This window comes from Odontesthes bonariensis, chromosome 17, assembly GCF_027942865.1.
Source record: "Odontesthes bonariensis isolate fOdoBon6 chromosome 17, fOdoBon6.hap1, whole genome shotgun sequence".
Lineage (NCBI taxonomy): Eukaryota > Metazoa > Chordata > Actinopteri > Atheriniformes > Atherinopsidae > Odontesthes > Odontesthes bonariensis.
This window is the reverse complement of record NC_134522.1, coordinates 35,490,513-35,502,829: the sequence shown is the minus strand read 5'-3', so window position 1 is coordinate 35,502,829 and position 12,317 is coordinate 35,490,513. Positions and strand designations below refer to the sequence as shown.

The window sequence follows — 12,317 nt, the reverse complement described above, 5'->3', positions numbered from 1 at the left end:
GGAGTTTCTGACCATTCTTCAAGGTTTAGGAGTGTTTATGGGAGTGTTTGACCATTCTTCAAGGTTTAGGAGTGTTTATGGGAGTTTCTGACCAGTCTTCAAGGTTTAGGAGTGTTTATGGGAGTGTTTGACCTTTCTTCAAGGTTTAGGAGTGTTTATGGGAGTGTTTGACCATTCTTCAAGGTTTAGGAGTGTTTATGGGAGTTTCTGACCATTCTTCAAGGTTTAGGAGTGTTTATGGGAGTGTTTGACCATTCTTCAAGGTTTAGGAGTGTTTATGGAAGTTTCTGACCATTCTTCAAGGTTTAGGAATGTTTATGGGAGTGTTTGACCTTTCTTCAAGGTTTAGGTGTGTTTATGGGAGTGTTTGACCATTCTTCAAGGTTTAGGAGTGTTTATGGGAGTTTTTGACCTTTCTTCAAGGTTTAGGAGTGTTTATGGGAGTTTTTGACCTTTCTTCAAGGTTTAGGAGTGTTTATGGGAGTGTTTGACCATTCTTCAAGGTTTAGGAGTGTTTATGGGAGTGTTTGACCATTCTTCAAGGTTTAGGAGTGTTTATGGGAGTTTCTGACCTTTCTTCAAGGTTTAGGAGTGTTTATGGGAGTTTTTGACCATTCTTCAAGGTTTAGTAGTGTTTATGGGAGTTTTTTACCTTTCTTCAAGGTTTAGGAGTGTTTATGGGAGTGTTTGGCCATTCTTCAAGGTTTAGGAGTGTTTATGGGAGTGTTTGTCCATTCTTCAAGGTTTAGGAGTGTTTATGGGAGTTTTTGACCATTCTTCCAGAAGCACATCTGTGGGGTCAGACACTGATGTTGGACAGAAGGCCTCAGTCTCTGCTCTAATTCATCCCAAAGGTGTTCAATCGGGTTGAGGTCAGGACTCTGTGCAGGCCAGTCAGGTTCTTCCACACCGTAATCCCCCCTCCACCAAACTTTACAACTGGCACAATGCAGTCAGACCAATACCTAATCTGTTTACACACAGAAACTTCTTTTGGTACGGTCATCCCTATATACAAGGAGGTCTCAGTCCAGACTGTTCTCATTCCACCATGGTGGAACCACAAATGAGACTGGCTTGAAGTTGTGAGGTCTCTCTGCTGGACTCATTTTACATTAAAGGGTTCACGACAAAGGCTGGGTGCATGGTCCTTTTTCTTGAGAGGAACACAGCGGTCCAGAAGGAGTTTAAACCGCTCCTGCAGAGCCAGAAGTCTCTCTGTGGGCAGCATTCATTCAGGCAGCCATGTGCAGCCACTCAGAGGTGTGCGACTTCACTCTGTAAGGTGCAAAGTGATGTGAGGGAGAGGCAGCTGCAACATGGTCGGGGAAAGAACTGGTCACCAGTCATGAAACCCAGTTTCTCACAGCCTTGGACCAACAGAACGTGTTCCATACCGATACAAAAAATGTTTTAAAGAGAAATTAGAAAAAAATAAATTGATTCAGAAAATAGAGACTTGTTAGGCTGCTGTCATTTCAACTGGCAAAGCAAGGGGCTGCAGCTCCTTATGAGTGTGTGCTTTCATACAACAAGCCAGCGTGTGGAACCTGCTGGCTGCATAGTTCCATTAGGATGTTCCATCCACAATATACTGAAGTAAACTTCCACATGGAGAGGCGTAGTTTTCCTCTGGTGTGGTGGAAGCGTTCTCAGCGTGGTGTTGGTGTTCGTATGAAGGGGCTGGTGAAAGAGAGGGGAGATGGGGTGTACAGTGGGGGATGCTGGGAGAATGGGTGCTGGAGTCTCCATCTTCAGATATTAAATGTGGAGGATTGTGGTTGTATTCCCCTGCAATTCTAATTCATTTTACAGGCATTAATCAATCAACTCATCTGTGAGTATAACATCTACTATGTCTGGATTACCTTCATGAGTTCAATTTATATGTTTCCCTGTCTTTGTTTTCTTAGCACATTGCTAAATAAATTACGCTTTCAGCAAGGATGGTGTATCCATGGCAACCACATCCTGCACGGTACCAGAGGAGGGGAGAAAACTGACTACAGCGATATACAGACAGAAAAACCCACAGATGAATGAAACTGAGGCTGCATGCCACAGCTCATTTCTTCAATGAAAAGTATCCCACCGTAAACTGTGACCCATAGTTCCTACCCCAATTTATTTATTATTCATTATCATTATTCATTTATCTGATTTAACATCCATTAGTGTAAAACTCAGGTGTTCCTTACACAATGACTATACATTTAGCAGTGAAGACTCATTGGTACCTGGCCTTCATTCTTTCCATGTCTGGCTGACTTAAATATAATGAATAAATAAATATTTTGCATCCAGGTTACGTCTGTACATTTAATATGGCATTTATTTGAATCAGGAATTTGCTGTCACACATACAATATGCATGTAAGGACAGAGGCCTGGGGCATGTTTTAACATCCTTCCACAGATTTATAACAGGGAAGAAAAGAAACAAGACAATTTCCACGCACTTTCCTTTTCTTTCTTAACTGGTCAGCACAGGCACGTGTAAAATAATCCCACAGTAATGCATTAGAATCACGTGCCTGCATTCGTTAAGAGTTTGTTTAAAGTTTGGACTTTTCCAGATGTTTTCCTTAAAGGGAGAGGGAGGTTTTCCAAAAGAATTTCAAAGATGACATCAGATTAACAGGAAGTGCCGCAGGTCTGAAAGAAAGACAGCGCAGTGTCGTCTTTGGGATGCAGAGCAGCTGAGCCAGCTCTGCAAACAGACCAACAGGCAACAAACCATCCTGTTAAAGGCCGCACAGACTAATCAGTCAGGAGGGCAGGAGCAGAATCTGTCTGGGTTTACGCTTCACAAGTGGAACCCTTCTTACATGCAACATTCCTGATAGGTTTTACTTTAATATCAGAAGTACTACTGAGAGTAGAACAGTAGTAGTACTCCTGTGTGAGAGACAGCAGCTGTCCTGGCTCTGGGTTGGTTTCCAGCTGCACTGCAGATTTCTCTTTGAGCAACAACTCACCTGAAGTCTGTATTCGTTTGTGCCAAGTGATGCTTAAGGTGCCCTTGGCTCAGTGCAGCAGCTCATTGTATGCATGCTAATGTGCACACAGTGATCTGTGTGTGTGTGTGTGTGTGTGTGTGTGTGTGTAGCACTGGAGTACCCTCCCTCTCACCCAATGACAGCTGGGACAGGCTCCAGCCCCCCTGGGACCCTGTGCTGTGCTGATCTGCATAACAGATATTCTTATAATAGCTTTGAAATAGTGGAGCGATCCATTACACATTCACAACATTAGACATTCTTTTTATTTTTTTATAAACTGGAAGAGAAACATCCCACAGAGCTGCTTTATGAGAGGTTTTAGCCTTCCTGTCATTTTATGCTCAGGATTCTTACTAAACTTGGTCTTTTTAATATGGCCACATAAAATGGTAGAGATGCAGTCACAGGTAAGCAGCCAACTCTGGTTCAACTATCCTGTCAAAGCAACATTTGCAATGAGACCAGCAGCAGGTACTGGGTAATGTGGACTGTGATGGCGTCACCTGTGAGAGAGCTGCAGGCCCAGCTGATAAGCCAACAGCAAAGGCAGGAGGGGAGGGAGGCTGGACGAGGATGGATGAAAAGTCTCTTTTATGCTGTGCAAAGTAACAGAAGTAATGCCACCATATCTGGACCTGCTGCAGCCGTCCCACAGACACCAGTCTAAGATCTATTTAGAATTAGTCTTCTGGAGCTGGACAGCCCATTCTAACCTGACTTGTTGTGTTTAACCTGCATGTGTTCTCTGAGGCTGCTGTAAAGAGCATTGCTGCTACAGAAAAAATACATTTAAGACCACTGAAAACAAATTCAGAGAGCCTAAAAACATGTCACCAGAACATTGGGCCTCATGCAAGAACCGTTCGTACGCACAGATTTGTTCTTAAGTCGTGCGTACGAGTGATTTAAGAGAATTTGTGCATTCACCAATCTTTTCTTTCAGGTACGAACAGAATTTACGAGTGATCCAGACCTGTCGTAGGAGTTTCCTAAAATAGTCCGCTGTTATTCCAATCAAGTTTGCTTGACTAATGGATTGTATATTTAATTACTTTGAAGCAAACATAAATAAATATATACATTATACCCCATAATGATGCTGACATTATTCTGTTTGACTTAAATTATGCACTAATTGAAGGTTAATTTGACTCTGGATATAACAAGGTCAATGGGAAGCGTAACCAGCGGCTGACTTGTTACTTTTGGATGCCTTAGCGCGTCAGGTTCTTGGAAGAGAGCGTGTGTTCAGAGAACATGTAGATGTCCTGCGGAGACAGACGAATGGCTGACATCGCGATTTAGACTGCCAAGGACTGTGCTGCTGCAAATATGCAGCTTGCTGAGCCACAACTCCAGAGAGAAACACGCCGATCAAACCCAATTCCACCACACGTCCAGGTCCTCACCACCCTTGGATTTTTGGCCACTGGAACCTTTCAGAGGGAGATTGGAGACAGATCGGGGGTGTCCCAGTCCTCTGTGAGTCGTGCGCTCCCCTTGGTCATCAAAGCTCTCATCAGTTTATCACCCGTGGTACATCAGATTCCCATACACCGCTGTCCAACAAGTACAGATTAAGAGGGACTTCATGCTGTGGCTGGACTACCAAACATAATCGGAGCAATAGACTGCACACATATACGCATCAAAGCACCCGTGCTGTTGTGGAGCGCACTGAGCTGAAGGCCAGGTGGGTGTGTCTCCATATAGCTGGGGGGGGGGGGGGGCGCAAACTGCTCTATAGCCCAGAGAAGGCATGCCAGATTTGAGCAATATTGCCATGAACGAGGGTCTCCTACTACCTGAACCAGCCCAGGCAGACCAGAAGGTGTGGTGCCAGAAGACCCCCCTCATGGACCGCCCCATCAAAGAGCCATCATGATGAGGCAACAACTGATTGCACGGCTTTAGTTGTAGTCATCGAGCGCCTGGCCATGGCGAGACGTTTTTTTTTTTTAAGCCATTTTCATATCAAACCATTTCTTCTTTATTTCGGTGACATTACGAACTACAGGTGACACAGAATTAACAGCACTTTAATAACTTCCCATTTCTTGGCTTTAGCAGGTCCCGTAATTCCACTGCTGACACTGCTAAAAATGACAGATTTTCCTTTCTGGATCTCTGAAAGCAGAACTTCAGTCTCAGAGCCCCTAAAGTTGTTCTTTTTGCACCTTGATGCCATTCTCATGACTCAACACTTCCTGGCACAGGAGAGAGGAAGCACAGCCTTATATGGTATTATTTTGGGCGTGGAGTATGCAAATCTACTATCCTCGTGCATGTGCACTTAAATACGCACGGGTGGCATTCATCATTTACGCAGGTCGTTTACACACTTTTTCCGAAGTTAAGAGCGTTTGTTGAGTCTGACGTGGCGTGTTCGTACGAAAAAACTGAGAGAAATTTAGAATAAAAATACAAAAAAGTTCTTGCGTGAGGCCCATCGTGTCCACCTAAAGCAACCCATCTCAGCCATGATTCTACCATGCTTCTGCTAAGTAATACATTCAAACAGGTTGTCCCATTTGTAGGGTCATAAAGAAAAGTCCCATCTCAATGAAAAAGTTCATACCAATGGAATTTATTACAACTGACTCAGCCCTAAGGCACAGTACAAGACAAAGTGTTTGTTTCATCAGTTTCATCAGTTTCACCATATTTACCTGTTGCTACAGAACAGGAGAACAAAGAAAAAGATGGGAGTAAAAAACCATTCAAATGAAAACACTGTTTATAGACACCAGCTGAAAATGGGATGAAGTCTGACTGAGTGCCGGCTCACTCTTCAAACTCATCTACTTGTACTTAACATCACTGTTCACATCTCTTTGAAAACACAAACACAGTTTCAGTTTCTCAAACATCAACATAGAAAACATTTAGAAGTTCGACTTAATGTCCCTGTTACAGCTTCCCCTCCGATGGAAGCCGTTTACTGCACTGAAAGGGTCAGTGGAAGGAAGACATTTTCTCTCACTCACTGACTAACCCAAGCTAAGGTCATGGATCTTCTGACTTTTGGTTATGAACTGCACTTCAGAATACTTGTAATCATATGGAGCTACAATGCACACAAGCTTACGAAGCTTTTCCTGAAGCCAGTAAAAACCTCTGTCGTTTCTGTCGTCACTCAAATTAAAGACATTAGGCAAAGTTTCTGATTACAAACTGGACCTCACAAAAAAACAGCACATGTATATATGTGTAATAATGAATGAACCATTTTTCATCCCAGGTTAGAAAAATGAAGATTTTTTTATGTGTAATAAACAGACAAAGCAGATAGACCTTTAAAACAGCTCTATAACCTCATTAAATCCATGTCTTTCTATTCAAACAAAAGACGGAGAGCGCAGCAATCTGAACTTTAGTTTCTTTTTTCTTTGAAAGATTCAATCTGACTGACTTTCAGACTGTCCCACTGCATCTCTACATCCACATCAAGAAAACTCAACCCTAACCCAAACTCAGAAACCACACACATCAGGAACATCAGAAATGTTTAACTCTTCATCGCCCACAGCATCTCAAGCTTCTTCTGTCTTTAGAGTTTCTGTTAGGATCCAAAGTTCAGTCTGAACATCAGACACAGCTGCCACCGTACATCACCATCATCATCATCATCACTATCATCACCTTTTAGAGATTAAAGCAGCACTGTGGATTCCTCTCAACCACACATGCAGAAATCACTTTCCATCTTCATGTCTCATAACTGTCAGACTGCCGTTTACTTCAAATGGTTGTATGAACACTGAGGTTATTTCTACATCTGGCAAACTCCATTTAGGTTTCTGTAGGATTGCTATGCTACAGGATGTAAGGAAAACAATAGAATTCCTTCTTTTCCCACCAACTAGCTGCCAAAACCAGCAGCTGGTCGACTTTGTGACAGGTTACACAACTTTCCTCTGACGTGCCAGCACACTGTGCCGTTTCCAAATGAAATATAGAATTTATCCTGAAAAAAAATCCACATTGCACTGAATGCTCAGAAAAAAAGCTTTACTGGAACGTGCCAAAGCACTCCCACTTTTTCATTTTGTGGAGACTCATGTTGGATCGAAGCCAACAGATTCAGACTTTGGTGCTCAGAGCCTGCCTGTACTAAATGAAAGCATGGTTTTTAACTCACCTATGAATTCAAAAGGCTTACACCAGAAACACAAATACCACACCAACGTGTGCCGTATTCACGGTAGAAAACCGGTTTTCACTGAAGAGCAGCAGCTTAAGAAAAACAACTGGAAGATTTATGAGACATTATGAGACAAAGGGAATGTTAATCTTCCTCTCAGATGCCAGTCAGAGCTCACAGCTGGTGCACTTTTCTCACATCTGTCCTATTCTCACACACACATGCACAAATTCAGTCAGAACTTAGCAGTTAGCAACACACAAAGGACAGGCAGCTCCAGCAATCACACAACACTTTCTACACATATTGCATAGTCTGGCCATTATACTGTACATGTAATCTTTGCTGTTAAATGTCAGAGAACTCACGATATACTGAATTAACATGTACACAGTGGTGGGGAAGTATTCAGGTCTTTCCATTGAATAAAACCACCTAGAACCACACTGTAAAATACAAGAAATCATTCAACTGTACTTGGTGTTGAGAGAAAAACAAGCCCAATACTGTGATATGACATCATTATATGATCAATACCAATTCATTTAGGAATAAAGCGCATCTAATTCAAGGTGGTTAGCTTCCTGGGAACACACAGAAACACTGATGGTTTTCATAACCTGATATTTATTGATTCTGGATGAATCTGACACTTTTAGGATGAAGCAGCTGTGTGCTCAGATCCTGGAAGTTCAATTCACTTAAACACGTTAGGTAGGAAGCTACATGAAAGGATGTACATCAAAAGGACTTTCATCCAAGAGAAGTGTGAGAAGGAATGATGCTCAGATCAGTAGTGGATCTGAGGATCCGCTGGCAGCAGAATGGTGGGGTTTGAGGCTCAGCCCACCCACCCGCTGTGGGGTCTTATTCAGTTAAAGGCATCTCCACCTTCCCCTCACGGGTCCCTCTCCTTCTTTACCCGTACATCCCCAGCCAGGATGGTGGCTATCTCCCCCTGCATGAAGGCCCAGGGCACGTTGGAGCCGAGCAGGGGGCACTTCTCCCCGCTGGGGCAGTACACCTCCCCGCTGGCCCCCTGGGCCTTGATGCTCTCTCTGGAGCAGGGGAAGCAGAACTTGTGGACGGGCACAGAGGGGCACTGCACGAAGTGGGTGTCCTCTAAGCGTTCGTGGCAGATAGTGCAGCACAGGGGCCCACTGTTGGCCAGGGGGGAGTCAGGGACGTCCTGCGCGTGCACCTGCTCCCCGCTCCCCGTGGACAGCCCGAGCTCTCCGCTGCGGGACAGGAGGCGCCTGTGCCCGGACATGGATGCGGGGGACGCGGGGCTGCTGCTGTTCTGTCTGGAGGAGGAGGTGGAGTGGACAGACTCTCTGTCCTTGTTGGGAGAGCACGCACTCCCACGCGCGTCTGAAACAGACATGAGCGCGCCCATCGGGGACTGCCTGTTCTGCGCAGCTGCAGCAGAGTCTGGGGGGGTGTTCCGACCTGAGGGGGCCCCCGGGTGTCCCGAGGCGGGGGAGGGTGGAGGCCCGGGGAAGGAGCCCGCAGCCATGGAGAGCTTGAGGGCCTCGGTCTGACTGCTGATCCACTGCTGCCTCTGCTGCTCCTCGGCCAGCTGGAGACCACCGTCAGAGTCCGGGGAAGGGGAGGCCCTCCGCTTCCTCCCCCCGGACCTTGCGCTGTTGCTCCCGCTGCTGGACACCAAAGCTCGGCAGGGGGGCACCAGGGAGGTGGGCAGCAGCGGGCAGCTGCCGTCGATGTAGGACTGAGGCAGCATGTCGCCCCCCACATCCTCCCTGAAGAAGCGCACCGACTCCGGTAACAAATCCCCCAGCAGCCGCCAGTCTCCGGAGCCGTGCTTCTTCTCGTACTCCAGGTACTTGAACCCGGAGGACAGCCCCCTCCCGTAGTCCTTCATGCAGTCCTGGTACATCTGCTTGGCCACCCCAGAGGCGCTGGAGAACACGGTCCCGGAGCCGCTCGGGTACTCAATGAAGATCCTCAGCTCGAAGTCAATGCCGCTCTTGGACACGGCGTCCAGGGCGAACACCCTGCCGACCAGCCCGTGGTCCTTCTTGAAGCGGACATCAAACGGGGTGCAGCCGCACAGAGTGAGCAGCGTCTCCCGGACACCTTTCGGCTTCCCAGCCCACTCCTCCTGCCGGCTCCGGAGGCTCTCGCTCAGCTCGGACAGAGCCTCGGCGTTCCGCTGCTTCTCCTTCAGTTCCCGGTCCTGCTCCGTGCTGGACACCGAGGCGGGTCGCTTTCCCCCCGGTTCAGAAAGGCCGGGCAGGGAGACCACGAGCATGGAGCTCTGTGTGGAGGTTCTGACCGGTCCGTTCAGAAATGTCTGTGGAAGCAGGTTCGGAGGCACGTTCATCTGCCCGGAGGCCGACATCAGCCCCCCGGTGCCCCTGCTCCGGGAGCCCGGACTCTGTCGGTTTAGCTCCGGTGGTCCGTCGTCCGTTTTGAACCCATTTAGTCTCCCGAACTCACTGGGCGGCTTGCTGCCACAGCTGTGCCCAATGTAATCAAATCTAGTCCGGCTGTCCGGCCCCGGGGGGTAGCGGTCCACCCCGGGCTGCTGAGCCTTCCCCGGACCTTCTGCCAGGTGGCTGCTCAGCTGCCCCAGCGGCTCCTTCTCGGCCAGCAACAAAGCCTGACTCTTCGCCCCGACGCCCGGCTGCTGTAATGGAGGAGGCGGCAGTCCTCCTGCAGGGGATCGCCCCTCCTGGAAGCCGTGCTCCCGCTTTAGATGGCGGGCTGTCTCGATAACGAACTCGACCCGGTCCGCGCCCTCGTAGTTGACGCAGCCCCGACACACGGCCTCGGTGAAGTCCCAGATCATTGCCCAGGGCATGCGGGGCAGGTCACACAGATAGCACGACTGCCTGCGGGATGAGGAGACCTGCGGGGAGGACATGGTCCCTCTGCGGGCTCCCTCCCTGTCTCCAACAGAAACACAGCTCCGCTCCGCACCGTGAGGAGGCTGTGGCACACTGCGGTGTCTCCTCTGCTCTCAGGTTATTGTTCCTCCTCCTCGTGCTGCTGCAGAGGTGGTGTAGGAGGAGGGGGTTGCCTGCATTGTTTCCCCTGCATGAATAACTCCCAGGGAAATTAAGGAATTCGGTCTGCGCTCCCCCCCAGGAATGCCAGCTTCTTTGCATACAGCACGATGCCGCATGCTGCCTTCCCTCCTGCACGTGCTTCTCATTCCTAATTCTCTCCGTGTAAACCAAGAACAAAGCAGAACAGAGAGTTTGTCCCAAAAACAGCTGCAAACAGAAAGCTCCCTCTGACTGAGTCCTGCTTGCTCAGATGGAACAGCTGAAGCTGGATCTGTGGGCATGCAGGTGGAAGCTGCTGTGCTCACAAAGGCAACAGCTGATAAGATGGCCGACATGGAAGCACTTCAGTGGGGAAACGCAGTGAAAGATAAAGTTATAGCAGCAGTGGATAAAATGACATATCGTGGTGTATACCATGCTGACACATTCATGGAAACCTGAGTTTGACAGCAGGTGACATTCCACATTCCTTTCAGCTCTGAATGCGCTGGCTCCACACAGCCGCACCTCTGATGGTTGCAGTCTGCGTTCCCCTGGAAACAGCCTGCAGATGCACAGGGAGGAAGAACCTCCTGAATACATGATGAGCTGCAGCCTTGCTCAGCCCGACTCACACTCTTTAGAAATGATTATGCAAATCAGCCATCACACACAGAGGCAGAACCCTGCTGCAGCGTTTCATTCAGATGCAGACTCCTCTGAATATGCAGCAGCTGGAGCTCTCTGACAAACAACAACAAGTTTACATGAACTAATCACACCGATTTTCTACTGTCTCCATCTATATAGTGTCTGTATGCCACGGACAGTCCACTTTCCCACAGGATACTGGATGGTGGCGGGTGTCAGAATGAAACCCAAGTGTGTGTTTCCTTCCCAGTCACAGCAGCTGGTCACAGGTTCAGCTCGACAACAACCCGAAGATTTAAAATGTTCCTGTAACTCTTGGGAAAGATGACCTCATGAGCTTCTCCACAAATAACCCTGGTTCTATCAGAGAGAAAATTCATAGCATTCTTCACACTACTACTACTACTACTACTACTAAGCCCATTTACATGATACAGTAAATAAAAAAAATATTGCATCAGTCTGACCAAAACCAGACTTTTCCTTTAAACGTGTTCATCTGACTCAGAAGTCAAAGCTCTCAAACCCGGACAGGTGGGGTTAGAATCGCTCTGCATGCACACGCCCATTCACATGAGCCGATGCTCTGCACATGCTCCCAAGCTGCAACCTTTTGTATTTTTTGGAAAACAGTAAATATATATTATTACAACCAAATCCTCAATAAAGCTGCTCCCATGTGTCTAAATGCGTCAGAAACTGAGACTGAAATCAGCCCGACAACATGTCAGCTCACTGAAAGCATTTCCAGACTCCCGCTCTGCTCTAATAAAATCCTGATTTTAGAACCACAGAATCACCGTTAAAGGAGCTTAAAGACAGTCTGTGCAGAGAACTCAGCTGTTCTTCCATGTACCATGACCTCCCACAGAGGAGCTGAGAGGCAGCAGCATGTCTTCAGTGTTTATTCACACACTCCACAGCATCTTCTCAGTCTCTATAGCCGCTTTCGGACAGACCGTTCTAAGAAAGTAGTTATCAGAACTACCCTCCCCGAATTTGGTTCTGATAACTGTCCTTCCCCAGCGGAACTGTTTCAGTCTGCATTCGCACATGAGTCGGGACCTGATAGGGACTGATGCGCCGCGCGCAGCCGTCTGCGTCAGTGATGTGTTAGCCGTTAGCCGTTTAGCGCTACATTCAAACACAAAACAAAACGGTAAAAGTAATGAGAGTAGAAAAAACACCACCAAGAAGCTAATATGGAGAGCGGGGAGGCCACTGTGTTTATGGTCTGCATGATGGTGATATTAATCATGGACGATCACATCAGGCGTCTAATATCGAGGCTGGAAGAGCTCACAGAGAGAGTCAGGAGATACTTTTTTATTTCATGAAGGAAGAAAGGGGAGCAGAGCGCTGCAGACAAATGAGACAAAGTGTTAGTTTAACTTATTAAACACCCGCCGGTTGTGTCCGTGTATGAGTAAACATTTCAGCCGTGATAGCATGACATGGGGCGTAGCTACCGACCACCAAACACCTCCGTCAGATCGTTCTATAGAACCA

At 47.4% G+C, this 12,317-nt stretch overlaps 2 protein-coding genes across 5 annotated transcripts in view; both read right to left on the bottom strand.

Annotated features, from left to right (window-relative positions):
• The window catches only part of kiaa0586 (KIAA0586 ortholog), a 68,728-nt gene that overhangs the window by 42,808 nt on the left and 13,603 nt on the right, over positions 1 to 12,317 (bottom strand). The window lies entirely within an intron of this gene.
• On the bottom strand, positions 5,571 to 10,414 carry irf2bpl (interferon regulatory factor 2 binding protein-like). Its single transcript, XM_075448386.1, has one exon. It carries the CDS (start codon positions 10,031 to 10,033, stop codon positions 8,045 to 8,047), a length of 1,989 nt encoding a protein of 662 aa, XP_075304501.1. The 5' UTR covers positions 10,034 to 10,414; the 3' UTR covers positions 5,571 to 8,044.